General features: G+C 42.8%; 1 protein-coding gene across 2 annotated transcripts; it reads right to left on the bottom strand.

The window, feature by feature from the left end:
• Positions 1-1,344: 1,344 nt before the first annotated feature.
• Positions 1,345-14,122, bottom strand: CRHBP (corticotropin releasing hormone binding protein). Of its 2 annotated transcripts, none has more exons than XM_033852950.2 (7): positions 13,891-14,122; positions 13,479-13,572; positions 13,050-13,207; positions 11,416-11,626; positions 9,559-9,707; positions 5,705-5,822; positions 1,345-2,059 (listed from the first exon to the last, which is right to left on the bottom strand). In XM_033852950.2, exons 1-7 carry the CDS (start codon positions 14,008-14,010, stop codon positions 1,902-1,904), a joined length of 1,008 nt encoding a protein of 335 aa, XP_033708841.1. In that variant the 5' UTR covers positions 14,011-14,122; the 3' UTR covers positions 1,345-1,901. The 2 variants fall into 2 exon arrangements, with proteins under 2 accessions (XP_033708841.1, XP_033708842.1); XM_033852951.2 differs by having other exon boundaries at positions 13,930-14,116.
• Between the last annotated feature and the right edge of the window lie 2,992 nt (positions 14,123-17,114).

Genomic DNA, 17,114 nt, shown 5'->3' with positions numbered 1-17,114 from the left:
ACTTCCCTCCAGAGATCTCATCTACCATTTTGTTTCCAGAAAGCTGCCCTATCCTTTTGGAATGAAGACTGAGTCATGGATCTCCAAAGAATAAGTCACAGACAGTTCACTTCCTCTCAAAGAACATACACAAATATGCAATAACAAGCTCTGAAGTCTTGTATGTCACAAATAAATGACTGCAGAATAAGAAGAAACCTTAGGGACCAGAGTCCCACCCATTTTAGGGCAGAGAGGCTAAGTAGCTTGCAAAATGTCCCTTAGGAACAAAAGCAAGTTGTCCTAACTTCCATGGTAAAAATACTTGCCTCCTGACTTAAGACCACTTATTTTCTCTACTCAGCATGAGGGGATCATAAGGGTTAAGAACCAGAAACTTCAGATTGTGATATGTGACTGCATTAACTCTTTGGTTGCTAGAAAGACTATGAAAAAGATAAAAGGGTTCAACTACACAGAATTTATTTTCTATGAAATAAGAAATCCAGCATCTTATGTAACTAGTCAGGAATTATACAGCCATATGTTCAGACATTTATTCATTCATCCCAGCCTTTATCCCAGCATTTATCCGTCTATCCATTCAGGCATTTATTCATTCATTTGCTAAAGTATCCACTCATTCCAAAATAACTACTGAGACAAAATTTGTCTCAATCCTGGGTATTTTTAGCACTTTCAGTCAACTATTTTTCTTTCTGCTTGGTTTTCAGATTTTGTTAACAAGCCCAGTGTATGGGATTCCAGTACATTGCATTATAAAATTATCTTAAATATGTTTGGGGAATCAGAATCAAGCCATTAATTATGGAACAGTTCGCAGCTTCCATCCATTAATTCAAAGTAAAGAGGACTATTCACTTAGGAGTATTTCCTTTGTTCCTCAGGGCCTCATTTTTGACCCCAAGGTGTCTTTTACAGACCACATGCTTGGTCGCAAGCCAAACGTGGACAAGGTTCAGTCAACAGTAAACTGCCTTCAGTACCAAAAAAGTACTCAGGTTTCTGCAAATTATGTCTATGAGAGTTTAAGGCCTTTGTTGTCCCTGTTGAAAAGTACACTCTTTACTGTGACAAAGACATGTATTCTCAGTTTTCTTGGAGGACAGTGGAAGAGGGATCCCCATATCCTGCTTCCCTATCACCACCAACTGGTTAGTGTTGTTTGTTCAAACACTGCAATTTTACCTTCTGCCCTAAATAATCCTACTTAACGACCCAGGGTTCTTGGAGCTCTAAGAAGTCTAAAATGATTTAGTTCAGCATTTGATGCTGTACCACCTGAGAACATTATTTTCTGATGGTAATAAGGGAAGGAACTACTCAGGAAAACAAAGCAGGATGTTGAGGTGCCAACATTCTGAATATGTTTATTCATGTTCGGATTTATGGATGCAAAGTGTTTTACATGCTACAAATGTCTGTTAAAAACAAGTTGTTACAAATCAATAAATAATACTAGCTACAAGTATTCTCTACTGTAAACAGAATAATAAGCAGAAAATAAATAGATGCAACTACTTTGGTACACACGGACATGCGTTTTCTGTCATAAAACTGATAAGAGCACTAACATTTTTAGTTCTTTGTAGTATTTTCCCTTGAGATACAAGTTTTCATTGCACTTGTCTTACCAGTTCAGGTTGGTAGCATATCAAAGAATTACTGGAAACTGGTTTTCTACTGGGGTCGGGGAGAGGGCTTATTTTCTGCCACGTGGTCATTTATATCTTACAAATGAAAAAGAAGCAAGGTACAAAAATTAGTGTGTGTGATATGTACTCAAGGTTGGGAATACTGATTTGTATGAAAGGTTCTTAACTAGCTGCTCATCAAAATCATATATAACGGCCATTAAAAACTCCCTTAGCTAGCAGCATGGAAATCATTGGCTTGGTTCTTCAAAGAGTAGACAAACAGAATTCCTGGATACTGTTTCCATTCGGGTTTTCCAGTTCGTATGGTTCCAGCTGGCGGTATTCAAAAGTCACACGATTTACATGTTTTCCACTGGAGACCATGCGCAACACCGTGTTGTCACAGCCAATTTTCATCTGGGCTATAATTCACGGAAAAAGTAAAAGTTTCCCAGCAGGTTAGAAAGGACACAGTCAAACCATTTCTGTCCACGAGATCATTTAAACACGAAGAAAGCAAGGGGATGTAGCTTCCTCTCATGTACTCAAACCAAGCATCTGCCATCAAGTGAAACGTGTTTGTTCTCATTCTTATAATGTACAGCTGACCTTGAATGACGTGGGGGGTGCGTGGGGCGTTAGGGGTGAGGACCCTCCCCACAGGCGAAAATCTGCCTATAATTTATAGTCTTCCCTCCAGAGCCACGGTTCCTCCAGATCCGAGGTTCCACATTCTTGGGTTCAACCAACCTAGGATCGTGTAGTACTGTAGTATCTACTATTGAAAAAACTCCGCCTATAAGTGGGCCCCCGCAGTTCAAACCACTGTTGTTCAAGGGTCAACTGTATAATTAATTGTAGAATAGTGAAATTAAGCTCAGCCTTTCTCCTCATGTGCAAGAACACTGTTAGTCAAACAAAACTGGCTGCAAAGAGGTAAGAAGATATCTCCTTGTGCTTTTTATGTTCTCTTACCTGCAAAGCTTTGGTGGTGAAGGCAGAGGAAGGCAAGCATCCGACCTGCTGCACCTTTGCTCTAGTTGTGTCCTCAGGGGGGCAGTGCCGCCCTCTAGGGACAGGTTGGGAATTTGCAGAGGCAGGTTTTGGTTATATCTGGGGGTGTGAGTGGCATTTAGTGGGCAGGGCTGAAGGATGGAGTGTATTGCGGGACATTTATGTAGACTAAAAATATCACCTATTTATTATTTTCTGAGTCTCAGTAATAATTCTGTTTTACATATAAACAAAAATATCATTTGCGTGGTTTAGACATACACTAAGTATACTCATTTTTGTTCTATTGTTCACCTGTACTTTTTAGCTCTAATTTTTTTCTGTACTTCTTATATGGAATGGCTTTTGATATCCTTACTTTTCTTAAATCCAATCTTATTCATTATTTTTATAAGCATCTGGCAACATTTATGTATCTTCTAGGACAGATGTGCCTGAGCAGTTATATACTGAAACTGTGTGTGTGTTTAAGGCATTCTTCAAAAATTTTTTTTCAGGTTTATTGAGGTATAGTTGACAGAAATTGTATATATTTAAGGTGTACAACATGATGGTTTTATATAAATATACATTGTGAAATGATCACCATAATCAAGCTAATCAACATTCATTACCTCACATAGTTACCTTTTTTTTTTCTTTTCATTCCCCACTCCCCTCCCTTCTAGCAACTATCTGTTTGTTCTCTGTACCTGTTTCTGTTTTGTGAAACTCAGCATTTTTATTAAAAATTACTTCTGTTTTATTTCTTCTGCCTCAATCTGGTTCCTGAGGCAAGATTTATCTGCCCTACAATAATCCTTTCTGCTGTTTTAATTTTCTCAATCTTTTTTTCCCCACGTTGTCTCTATAAGGCCTAAATTCTGAGAAATGTTATTAACCTTGTATAACAGGTACTTCACAAACATGCACCTGGGTTTAAATGAAGTAAAACAGCCAGATAGAGTTATTTAGGTAAAAGTCAATTTGGAGACATAATAAATATAAACCCTATAATTATTTTAATATAAGCACCAGGGAGTCTAGGCTAAGCTTCTGTGAGGAAGTCCAAAGTTAATTTTTTAAAGTTTTTAAAATAAATTCATTTATTTTTGGCTGTGTTGGGTCTTCCTTGCAGTGCACGGGCTTCTCACTACGGTGGCGTCTCTTGTTGTGGAGCACAGCTCCAGGCATGCAGGCTTCAGTAGTTGTGGCACGTGGGCTCAGAAGTTGTGGCTCGCTGGCTCTAGAGCACAGGCTCAGTGGTTGTGGCGCACAGGCTTAGTTGCTCCGTGGCATGTGGGATCTTCCCGGACCAGGGCTCGAACCCGTGTCCCCTGCATTGGCAGGTGGATTCTTAACCACTGCGCCACCAGGGAAGTCCCTAATTTTCTTTAAATTGTTTGCAAGGCCATTCTTTTCTGATCTTACTCTTAACTTTAATTGACATAACGTGACTTATTTCCTTTAGTTAATGTGCATATCATTTATTATTTGACGTAATTCCTAATACAATCCATTGTAAAGGGCAGGATACCTAAGAGTTCTTCATTGTCTGAACGACTTAAGAGGGGCTCATGAAAACATGGTGAATTCAAGAAAAAAGTGAAGTCTAACATGAACCAGTGAGTCAGATAATTCAAGCCTTCACATTACCTTAAGACTGGTTTCAATTATCTAAATAATACAGGCAAAAGTGGTTTTTTGGCCTTAGCCACACCCTTTGAAACCAAATCATATAATTCATGCACCAGAATTACTATGGCTTCAATTATCTAAATTTTAAGGCATGAGTGTGCTTCAGTTCTTAATCTAATCTTTTTACCCAGCTCAAACGCAGCTCCTCACAGGTGCTCTCCGTCAGCCTGGAAGGATCCAGTGCCTCTGAGAGCACACAGAAAGGGAGAGAAGCCATGATGCACTGGTTTAAACCAGGGCTCAGGTGTAAATTAGTATAAACTAACCCTCAAGCTTTTAGCAAAGTGGGTTTTTAGACATCTTTTCCCTTGACCTGTGTACATTAATTCTATTTCAGAGAGATTTTGTTTATTAAGTTCCCAGCATTAGCTCAGAGAGAGAAAATACTGGTTGGCAGACCTGGCTTTAATTAAAACAGGTAACAGCTGATCAAAAGGCTGTCTGACTTGCAGCTTCATTAGTTGGTTAGTGATGTGTGCTTAAAAAGAGGAAGGGGGCTATGGTAAGGGATGAAAGACTGTTCTTCTGTTTGACTTCTGTCTCTTAAAAGATAATCACTGGTTCCTGCATCAGAAGTACAGATACAGGAGTGACCTTTACAGAAATGTTTTATGTAACCCTCTCCCCCAACACTTGGATTTCGTTAATTAATTTGGTCACTAGTCAGCAATTCCCACCCTCCTCACCCCACCCGAGCATAATCAAATGGAAAAGCTTCACTTATCTTTAACAAAGAAGACCTGATTCTGTTTGGCGAGAACCAGGTCTTTTATTACCCGTGACCACTTTTAGATCTCAGAATTTACCTCTGTTTTGCAGTGGTCTTTCAGAGGCTGGTGTTGCTGCTAGAAGTTGGGGACGTTCAGCAGTTCTGAGAATTTCTAATAAAGCGTATCACCTTCTAATGTATCAATATTTACTATGAGTAATACACACACATATGCATATGTATGGTAAAGTTATTTAGATATTACTCCATTTTTATACTATTACTAATTGACGATACATCCACTATTTGAACAACGGTTTTCAGTCAGTAAAATCTTTAGTCTCGAGAGGAGGAAAGCAGGGACCTTCAAGAAGGTGGACAGAGCACAGAACCAAAAAGCTTTGTCTTTTTCATAGTCGTACTTAGGGCAAACCTTAAACACGCAACCTTGTTACTTCATAAGTTTTTCTCGCAGTGTCAGATATTGTGGTCATGCATTCTTGATACTGTGCCTAGGCTCAAATGCAAAATCCTCACAGTTGCTCAATGTGCAAAATCGAAGTTTTTTTGGTGGAACTTTCCCTCCCATGTATAAAAAATTTGAGGCATTTTATTTAAGGAAACAATCTTAATAGGCACATAAATAATAATCAAAGAAATATCTTACCAGGGCCGTGAAAAGGATAGCAGAGATCGGCTAAAGGCATCATCTTGGAAGGGTCGAGTCCAGTTCCTCCCAGCAGCTCCACAAAATCTCCTATTCCCACACAACCTGCTGAGGACTTCTAAGAGAATAAAGCAGCAGAGGCAGATGTATTTAAACCAATTAAGGAAGTCAAACCATTGGACCAATGGCAAGTTGGTGAATTCAGTCAGCTGTAGACATCCTGGCAGCGCCATTTAATTTAACATCCAGGACTCTGGGAAGTAAGACTTTTTAAAGAAAAAAAAAAAATCATAGGAATTGCTTTTCTAAATCGGTTGGGTAATCATTTTAAAAAATGTATGTGCATTTAAAAAACATTTTTTTATAAGCTCAAGGACTAGAATGATGAAATTGGAATCTGTAAACTCCATATACAATATATGAAAATTGAGTCTGAAAATGCTTTGCTTTTTAAATCATTTGGACATACACAATGAATTATTTGAATTTCTTCATGCATGCAGTCAGAGTTTTTTTTTTTTTTTTTTGCAGAACGCGGGCCTCTCACTGCTGCGGCCTCTCCCGCTGCGGAGCACAGGCTCCGGACGCGCAGGCTCAGCGGCCATGGCTCACGGGCCCAGCCGAGAGGCACGTGGGATCCTCCCAGACCGGGGCACGAACCCGCATCCCCTGCATCGGCAGGCGGACTCTCAACCACTGTGCCACCAGGGAAGTCCTTTCCTCTTCTTTATAAAAGACTTTTTCTGCTATTGAGACAATTCTTATCCTTTCTACTGATAAGGATTTAGACTAGTTACAAGAATATTAAAAAAAGAAGAGACCCCTCATTTGGGGCTCAAATTAGCTAGAGTTACCATCAACTTTCTCCTTCCAACTAAAATAAACTTATTTCAAGCTACTCAAAATAAGTGTGTAGCCTTAAGACTTTGTGTGATGCACTGTAACCACCTTTTCCTGCTTCCCTTCATCTTTTCCACACTGTGTCATCCACAGCAATTCCCGTGCTTCACTTTCCCACGCAAACAAAGCAGACCCCCTCTCAGCCCCAAATGTCACCGTTTGGGCCACCCGTTTCCCGCGATCAGGCCTGGCCTTGTGATCGTGCCACCCGTGCCCACAGGGCTCACACTTACAAGGCCTAGTGCTCGGCTTAATGCTCTGCTGTCCCCATTTTGAAATTCCTAATCATTTTAAAATAAGGCCCCTGTATTTTCATTTTTTACTGTCCCCCCACAAATTATACAGCCAGTTTTGCCCGTGATCCTCTTCTTCGTGAGACGTAGCCATCAAGAGATCTAGCGGAATGTGGCAAGGTGCTTAGAAGCTAAACAGATAGACCACGCTCCATAGGGACCAAAATCTAAAACAGAGAATGTAAAACACACACATACATAAGCGCACACAGTCCCACATTTGGAAGATATTGAAATGCAGCTGGAACTAAACAACCGATAGAAAATCATACAACAGCAACTCTTTGACCAATGAAAGGAAGCAGGTGTGGGTATATATATTTAAAGCACCTACTCTGTCCCGGGTTCTATGCTTAGGTATTTTACACGTAATTTCATCAATGATGAAATAGAGGGTTAGTTAGCCCCACTGTGTACAGGGCTCATTTTCTTGTAGGAAGAGTTGAATAAGCCATTGAGAGGTAAAGGGAAAAAAATGTAATTGCCTTTCCCTTGAGCAGAGGGTGTCCAGGGGGAACACGTCTTAGACTAAACATTCCACCTGGTTCTGTAGGTTCCAAATTTCACAGGAGGAGGTGAAGGGGAAAAGGCAGGCTCAGGAGAGAGAAATGGGAAATAAGAAGTTGGGAAGAAATGGCAGCTAAAATGAAGGGAACAAAACCAAGAAACAAGGAGGTTGGGAGCACGTACTTTTTGGCGTTCAGTGACTTTCCTCTCCTCTTTCCAAACCTCTCAGCTGTTCTTATAAACAACGGCAGAAGCTGAGCTGTGTAGGGACCTCTGGGGTTCAGCTCCTCAACAGTAACCCCCAAGATTTCTTTGTTGATGTTCTATCTCCCTGGACCAAGTCACTCTCATCTCTTGCCTAGACTATGACAATGGCCTTTTAGGGGCACTGCTGCACCACTCTGGCCCCTACAGCCCATTCATCATCATTCATGGAAGCCAGAATGACCTTTAGGTAACCGTCTCCTTCCCATCGTGGACTTTGTCAATTACTTTGGTCATGAGGCCAGCAATTCCCAATCACTCTCACCCCACCTGAGCATAATCAAATGGATTATGTCACTTTCCTGCCTGAACCCCTTCCGTGGTTTCCCACTGAAAATAAACTCAAACTCTGTAATATTACCCGCTGGGCTCTCCACCCCCTGGCCCTGCCTGTCTGCCTGATGCTGTATGATACCACTCCCCCTCTACTTTTCCTTCTTTCCATTTCTAGAACTCAGCAAGCCCATTCCTGCCTCTGAGCCTCTGCACTACTGTTGCTCTGTTCCCAGCTCTTCCTGTGGCTGCTGGCTCCTTCTTACCTATCACTGAATCTCACTTTAAATGTCTCCTTCTCAAAAGATTTCTTTCTTGACCATCTCATCTCAAGTAGCTGCCTGCCCCTCACTCTACCCCCTTGTCCCCAGCCACCACTCTGCTTCATTTTCTGTAGGGCACTCACCACTATTTGAAATACATTATACTTTTGCCTGTCTCATCCCACTAGAATACAGGTTCTATGTGAGTAGGACCTGTTTTGTTCGTTGCTAATTTCCTGCATCTAGAAGAATGCCTTGCACATGGTAAGCACTCAAAGAATATTTCGTAAAGCAATAGATACCTAGAACACTGCAGGCTTCACATTTGTTTAAGTGGTAAGCACCAAGTATACTCCTCGTAGCCAAAGATAACTAAAGTGCAGATCTCTCAATCTATCACACTTGCCACCTTCTATATTAAACATCAAGAATGACATACAAACAAATCTCAAGCCTATAGGGCTAAACCAAAGACATCCACTTATCCTGGCCTTTATCAAAGGATTATTCTTCCACTAAGGTTCAACTTTAAAAAATAGGCACTGGCCTATGAATTTGGGGCTTAAATGAAATTGGATTTACTGCTTTTCTCAGCCCTAATCCTATTTATTTGGTTTTCACTGCAATCTTTCTGATTAGGAAGTATGACTATCTTGGATGCCAGCAAATGCATGAGCTGTCTTAACCTAGGCATATGAGAACATAAAAGGAAATGAGGATGACTCAAAGGAAACAAGCTACCAGTGCAAATAAATGTGGTCAAGCTCAGCATACAGAAGTTCATGGGGGAAGAAGTTGATGGGGAGTCTCAACTAATGTTTTGTTACAAAATGTATGGAATTAAATGTAATGCAAAAAAACGCTTCAAAACTTTACTGTATTTTGCAATATAAAAATCCAGTTTTGTATTTTATGCTATGCTTAGCATTCCTTCATAACACAGTCTGTCAATGAGATACTTCCTTCATGTCAAAAGAAAATTCCAATAATCAGAAAAACAGCTGTGGAGATGACTCACACTAGGTTCTGCTAGGAGATAATTTTTGTTTAAAAGAGGCAAGTACAAGAGAGTTCAATTGTAATTATATGTCACAACTTTGCCAACTGAAAGCATTTCTAACATCACAAGAAAAGTATTCAAGTAGTCAGAAGAGGCACCTGAGCATGCAACTGGCAGTATAACGGAAATAGAAGAGGAGTTTATTAAAGCAGCGGGGGCAGGCTCGTGTGAGTTCTAACCGCCAAACAGAAGGACATACTACACCAGTTCCTCCACATCTGCCCTGTATAGTTACTTTGGCTCTGAGAAAGCTGAGGTCTTAGGAAGTGACTGGGAAGCAAGTAAGCAACTCACCTTTAATTGCAGACCATTTAAGTGTCCCAGGGTGAGATCAGATATTTTGATCACCACAGGATAAATGATGGAGAAGCTGCAGTTGCGATGCTTATGTGGCACGACCAAAGTAAACCTTCCATTTGGGGTCTGGGAGATGACATTGCAGGCTTTGTAGGAAAACAAAATCACATTTTCACTGCTTGGTATGCTGGGCTTTTATAGAAATTTATCTCATCCTTATTCTAAGCTCCTATTCATGGTCTAGGGGCTTGTGGCCCAGAAGAGAGTACTTATCACAAAGGTGATTTGGAGAAAGGAAGGAGTTGGGGAATAAAAAGCACCAGTGATGTATGGACATGGTCAGGAGGCCCTGGCTGCAAGGGGACTTCTGATCGTAATCTCAGGGGGTCACCTTGTTTATAACACTCACAAGACATAAATTAATAACCAACCAAACAACACTAGCTGGTAGAAGTTCTAGGAACACTTCATTAACTAGGGTCCAAGTTCAAGCTGGGAGTCTGGAAGAATCAAGGCTTAAAGGTAAGGCCAGAACTCAAACCCTGTCTGTCTGAAACCTTTATTAACTGAACTTGGAGCTACATGTTACTTTTGAGATAATAAAGTGAAGAAACATTAAACTAGTTACAAAGTAGGCTGAGAAAAATACAAAGCAGGCTTATGTCTGATAAATATTTCCTGGGTGTTAAGTGATAAGTTGACTAATAGGTAAATTTTAAATGTTTATCTACTCCCAAGTCTTTCTGAAATTTTGTTTTGTATCTCAAGACTAGACTTACAATAAATTTATTCTTCTAGCTATGAAACTAGAAGCATCAGAGTTTGTACTTTTTTTCGCCAGTTATGGGACAAAAGTTTCTGATTGATCAGACTATGTCAGAACTACCTTTTGCTTCCATCTTATATCTTTAATTACACTTAATTTCAAAAAGAACTGAAATTCCTTGATGATTCTAGAAGGTTTCTGATCTCTAAGCAAACAGGATATAGGAGAAACAGTTCATGTTGTCCTCTAGTGTTATTCTCCTCCAGTCCTCAGAAACAGCCATTTTGGGGGGCTTCCTTCAAAAAGCTTCTTTTTTGTTTTTTAAAAACAAAATTTGGGAGATCAGTCCGTACATTATTTTTTGGCAGATTAGGTAGGCCCCATTCTTCAACCACATGAACTGTTAATAATACTATTGTATACAACCAAAAATGAATGTTTTCCTGATTTTTTTATAAACATTTTCCTCTTAATGGGGAAGAAATAATAAACAGATGAACTCATTCTGATTAAGATCACGTGTTTTAGGCCTGGGCTATTCAGCTTTATAGCATCTATTTGTGTATCCACCAGAAATGAACTAAATTAGAGCAATGGGTTCAGACTCAGAAGGCAATGTCGAGGTCCTCTGGTCCAGCCCTCTGCTCAGGGCATGAAATCTGTCTACACATCCCAGATATGTAGTCTTTCAGCCTTCACCTAAATATCTGTAGGACTGCAATTTCATATCTGATCCCTCAAGCTTATCGAGATCAATGGAATGACTTGGAGGGATTAAAGTTTGTCACTGAATACATTGTAGTAGCCCAGGAGATCAGAATAAGACTGGAGAAAAAATAGAATTCCAGCCATCATAAATTAGTATCTTACCTAGCCTGGTAAATAAATTAAAAACTGCTTTGATTTTCATGATAATGAATTGGAAATATCCTTTAGGTTATTTCTAATTACAAAAGAATTTCCATTCAAATCCTTCCTCGCTTCAAATTTCTTAAGTCTGTGCAATGATGCTACCTTTGAAAAGCATAACTGACACTCTCTCCCCCCAAGTCCTGCCTTCCAACTAAGAAGACATTTAGTCCACTTACGAAAGAGGTTAGGATCTGTCTTTATGGTTAATGTGAACCCATTTCCTGGTTCATGGACCCGGAAGAAGATCATGGCCACGTTCTGGGAGGATCTGATGCTCCTTCTGCTAAGACCACTCTCACAGAAATCTATGTACCGCTCAGTCATGGGGAGAGGGTGATCCTGGGAACTGGGGAACTTCTCCCCCTTGAGAATCCAACCATCAAATACCTTCCAACAAAAAATACAGACAAAGATGATCACTTTCATCAACTCCTGAAGTCACAGGTGTGTTGAAAAGGGGGAAAAGGTTATCCAGCCACGGGCCTTCGGTCATAAGTGAGGAATAGACAGCCCACACCCCCCTGCACCCCCCTTCTATTTGTATATATTTTGACTGTGAGGGTTGTTTGCAAGTCACATTATTATTTAATTATTGCTTTTTTCCCCTTTATAAACTCTAACATTTCCAAAGTAAATAAACTTTCTTATACTTTATCATTTCAGCCACCTTGGTAAATGAAACTACAGACGATATACATTTTTGTGTTGGTCATATTTTCCACACATCCTACCTTCAGAAGAATTCCACAGGAACATAATTTGGGTTTCAGTTTTTCTCTTTCCTCATTAAAATATGAACAAAATTTCTCAAAAATAGCAAGAGGAAAAACTGGGGCAGCAACTTTACCTACCTGCCGATGGTTATACACACCCATTTTCCTCATTTTTTTTACTCTTATCACATATTAAAATATCAAGAACTACTTTAACACTTAGACGATAATGGCTGGTATGCAAGTTTGGAATTTTTTCCTTCACTTGTGGAAGTTTGTAGTTGGCTGGACAAAAGGTCAGAGTCTATTGACTTTACTCTTAAAATCACCACAGGTCTCCAATTTAATGAGTCCAACCTAGTTCACGTTAGTAAAATTACCAGCTACAAATTATTTCACCAGATCAGTCCTCTTCTACGGCGTTTGACAGGTTCCAAAATAATTCCACTTTGGGATTTTAATCATATTCATTTTAACTGGACTGGAGAAGTCCAGCATCCATCCCAAGCTGACCCGTTAGACTCATGGAGAACGGGGAGTGGGGACTTTTCCGCGCCTCCCACCTGCCTCAGACTAGATTCCTTCTCAGCAACCTTCCCTGCAGCCAGTGCCCTTCTGCTCCAAAATCAGGTCACCCAGGCATTGAAGACAGCGTCTGGGAGCCTGAAACAGCTCCACAGAGAAAGGGACCAGCAGGAGCAAGGCGGGCTCAGATCTCAGACATGTGAGGTCGCCTTCTAATCAGGACCTCGGGTTCGGCGGACCCGAGGGCTCGTACTAGTTGGTTTGTACCCCTTTTCACCTGCTCCCCATTGCAACACAGTGGTTCGCGCCACGAGTTCTAGTCTTTGGAAGCGCCCGGGACCGAGAGCGCACAGGGATGAATTTAAACCACTGGAAGACCAAGGCACTCGCCCTTCTGGGAGTGGGGCGAGCTACACGCTGCGCGGGGGTCCCGGACTGCGCCTCTCCCACTCCTGCACCACCGGAGCAACTAATTACGAGCGTCGCCGGCTCTCCACGCTAGGGCGCAGCGTCCTGGCCATGACCCCTCCCTTGCCCCGCGGCTGGGGCTGCGCCTGGCGGGGGCGCCTCACCTTCAGGAAGTCCCCGCTCTCACAGTCGATGGAGACCAGTTCGTAGTGGATGGTGATAAACTCCTCGGGCTCTGCGATGAAGAAGGCGGCGCAGTGCAGCTGAGGCCGGTCGGCGGTGAAGGTGAACTGGCCCTGGAGGCTCAGCATGTCCAGGCACCCTGGGGGGCGGGGGGGGGGGGAGGGCAGCGGGATTGGGGGTCCCGGGTTGCAGCCACTGCGGCGGCACCCGGCAGCCCCTCTCCGCTCGCGCCCTGACTCCCAGCTTCGGCTGCGCCCCGCTCCCGCGCTCCGGGTGCGTCACCCCATCTCGCCCCAGTGCGACTCCTCGGACTGACCCTTAGCCATGGGAATTGCGCCCCCCGCGGTCCTCAACAATCCCCACCTCCCCGCTGCCCGCGGACGGACGCCAGCCAGGCAGCCCCGACTCACGCATAGCGCGGCGGTACAGCTGCTCCCCCGGCAGCTCCCGCTTCAGGTTGGCGCTGAAGAGTAGGAAAGGGTCGTAGTCCACAGCTTCCCGCAGCTGGCCAGGAAAATCAGTCAGTCCGCAAAAGTTCAAGGAGGGGGAAGGGGGACCAGAAGCAAGGCACCCTCCCTGCCCCGCGGCAAAGAGAATAAAGTGACCGGGTCAATGTCTCCCGGGTCCGGAGAAGACGGGAAGGTTTAGACCTTTCCCATCAGACCAGGGTATGCCCAGGGACCAGAGGGAAGGAGGAAGAGGCAGGGAGGAAGACCCAGGGGAAACCAGAGGAGAGGGGACACAGTAAATGGGAAGAAAGAGCTAACCAAAACATGTCTGAGAGCAGAGGCAGCCTGCCCACCCCCAAGGCTGGACACTCACCACAGGAAGGTGTGATGGGTCAACCGGGTAATCGCTCACCTCCAGGTACCGGCTCTCCCCTCTTAGAGCCATCAGGCAGATCAGAATGAAGTGACACTGAAGTTTGAAAGTGGGAGCCATGCCGGCCTTGCCTCTGCAGCTGGTGCTTTCTGCTCCGCAGGTCTGGGCTTTGCTTCCCACGCGCTCCCCCAGGCTGAGAGCTAGAAGCTGGTAGGGTCCCTTTGCGGGTCTCTTTTATAGAGCAGTGAGAAGGGGAGGCTCTCTGCCCCTTAACTGATCTGAGCTCAGTAACCATGGGTTACTCTGTCTCAGTGACAAAGTGCTTGGTGATGACGAGGGTCCAGCTCTCAGCTGCAAACTTTCCGAATGGTCCAGCGTTATTCACCGAGAATGATTTCAGACATTTACAACTTAGTGAATTAAAGTGTGAGAGAAAGAATGAAGCAAGGATAGAGAATAAGGGATGGCATTTTACTTGGTCGGCCACATGCTGAATTATCCTCTCCCATGGACATGCAGGGAATTTTTGGTTTTGCAAAGCCAAGTGACAGTGTTACCCACAGGCATAAAATACCCAAACACACACAACCTTATCATACAGACTTGTCACATAACCTTAAATGGAGCCATGTTGGAAATTGTCAGAGAATATAGTATTCATGCAATTGCTCATGCCTCTCAGGAAGAAACTTGAGGCATTTTCAGCTCCAAAGAGAAGCTGATTTCGCAGACTATTGCAATCATGTAATTCAAGCTTTCTTTCTGTCCCTTGGTCTTTGCTTTATCCTGGTCCAGTTTCTTGTAAGCTTTTCCTTAATAGAAAGCTAACTGTGGAGTCCATGGACTCCTGGATTTCAGCCGAGCTCTGTCACATAGCCTGAATGTATATAGGATGGACACACTCCTGGGCCAGCTAACCGTGGCCATGACCTTAACATCCATCTGAACCACTGAAAGATGGAGTCATTCCATTTCACGCCTTCGAATACCTGGATTACTTTCATACTCTGGTAGAAGGACCTGCTGAGAAGCTTTATTAAAACGGCTCATCATCAAATTTCCAGGGCTAAACAAATGACTTAGAGATGCAGGAATAAGTTAACCTTATCTTTGCTGATTAGATGAGAAGAGAATTGCTTCTCCTTTATGTCCAAAACTGTGGGAAATATGAAGATCTCCACTTTCAGTTTTCCCACCCCTCTCCAATCTCTGTGCTGAGCAAGGCCACTACAAATCCTAAAAAAAATCATGTTTTTACTTCTGCCTGACAGAAAACATGGTTACTACCCATAGCTTTCTTTACTATTAAAATTATTCCAGGGCTTCCCTGGTGGCGCAGTGGTTGAGAGTCCGCCTGCCGATGCAGGGGACACAGGTTCGTGCCCCGGTCCGGGAAGATCCCACATGCCGCGGAGCGGCTGGGCCTGTGAGCCACGGCTGCTGAGCCTGCGCATCTGGAGCCTGTGCTCCGCAACGGGAGAGGCCACAGCAGTGAGAGGCCCGCGTGCCGCCAAAAAAAAAAAAAAAATTAATCCAAATAATAAGACCATCATATAGGGTTTTGACTCAAGGAAATAGTTCTATATTTAGTTTATAAATACTCAGAATGAAGCAGCCATTTGTCTAGTGGTGTCAGAACTTGATATTTTCATATTTAAGACAATTCTGAGCTCTGAAGGAGCTGCCTCTTAATTGTTTAACCTGGAGGCCTTCCTACCATAGTCCAACTTTGTAAACAGTCCTCAGACCACAGACAGCATGAGAGGAGAGGGCACCCAAATGTCATAAACACTGGCCACTATGTCCTTCTCCCCACCCTGGGACTCTTTGGATGTCTGAATCTTAGAGAGGGTATAAAGAAACCTGAGAGGAATAAAAAAAATAGAAAAAAAAAATGGCTTAACCTCAACTGCACACATGCCTGGCCTGTCTCCAGAAAGAGCTGGGGAAACACGATGACAGAGGGGTAACATCCTGTTTTACAAAACAATCCACAAACTATGGTAGAAAAAGAATTTCATTCCTACCAAATCCTAGGTGGGGATATTCATGTGTTATTTTCACCAGTTTGGCAAATATCTACTAAGTCAGTGGAAACCGTGTTTTGTTTTGTTTTGTTTTGTTTAAATAAGAGTAACTAAAGGATGAAAATTAGAACCTATAGGGGAATAACAAGAAGATGGAGTTGGAGGACAAAGAGAAGAAGGTAGCCATTCTCTGTGAGCCGAAGTATTAAAAATGGGTGAGAGTGGGCTTCCCTGGTGGCGCAGTGGTTGAGAGTCCGCCTGACGATGCAGGGGACACAGGTTCGTGCCCCGGTCTGGGAAGATCCCACATGCCACGGAGCGGCTGGGCCCGTGAGCCATGGCCACTGAGCCTGCGCGTCCGGAGCCTGTGCTTTGCAATGGGAGAGGCCACAACAGTGAGAGGCCCGCGTACCGCGGGGAAAAAAAAAAAAAATGGGTGAGAGCAATGGAAGAGCCATTTGGATTAGACAGAAGAAAAAGTTTCTGGACAGTAACTAGGTCTATGTCTGAAGAAAAATTATTTTCATGGACCAATTTAGTCATTGAAACAATTAGCTTAATATTTGTTTAACCAAATTGATTATTTTGAAATATGTTCTGAGTTAACTCAGAGTCCCCAAGCATGCTGGTTGGAAATTATTCATATGTTCACCTCCATTCTCTGCACACATTTTAGTTTTTCTCCATGTTTTTCTAGACAGCCTCTCCCATGCTGATGTTAATACAATCCCTGATCAGTATATTTTAGGTCTTAAATTATTGTTAGGAAGGGTTAAGACATCCTTTTCATTAGGTAAGACATTTTTCCTTTCACAAAGCGCCAGAGCAAATTGTCACTGTGTTAAGCCTGAAGGTCAAGGTGGCCACATGATACAGAGCCATATTCAATCCATGAACATGGCAGGGGTGGGATTTTAAAATTTTGCTGAGACTGAAGAGGTGCACATAGCCAACTTCTAAGCAGCAGAAAGAGGGACTTTGTTGTCACCCACAGGGCCTATGACGTGATTATGAGAGCCAAGTGCAAGTTTGTGGAGGCTGCCAAGGCTTACACACTGCGGTGTCTGAAGCAGAAAGGGGACAATGTAATCCCAAATCTCTTTCTACTCTAGGGCCCGTCTTAAGATTCCCTTAAGTATTCCCTACATATAATAGTACACTTTTTCTTTTGTTAATCACTTGAACAGAGAACATTAG

The sequence above is a fragment of the Tursiops truncatus genome, chromosome 3 (assembly GCF_011762595.2).
Source record: "Tursiops truncatus isolate mTurTru1 chromosome 3, mTurTru1.mat.Y, whole genome shotgun sequence".
Lineage (NCBI taxonomy): Eukaryota > Metazoa > Chordata > Mammalia > Artiodactyla > Delphinidae > Tursiops > Tursiops truncatus.
Note: the sequence above shows the minus strand (reverse complement) of the source record. Positions and strands in the feature narration are given on the sequence as shown.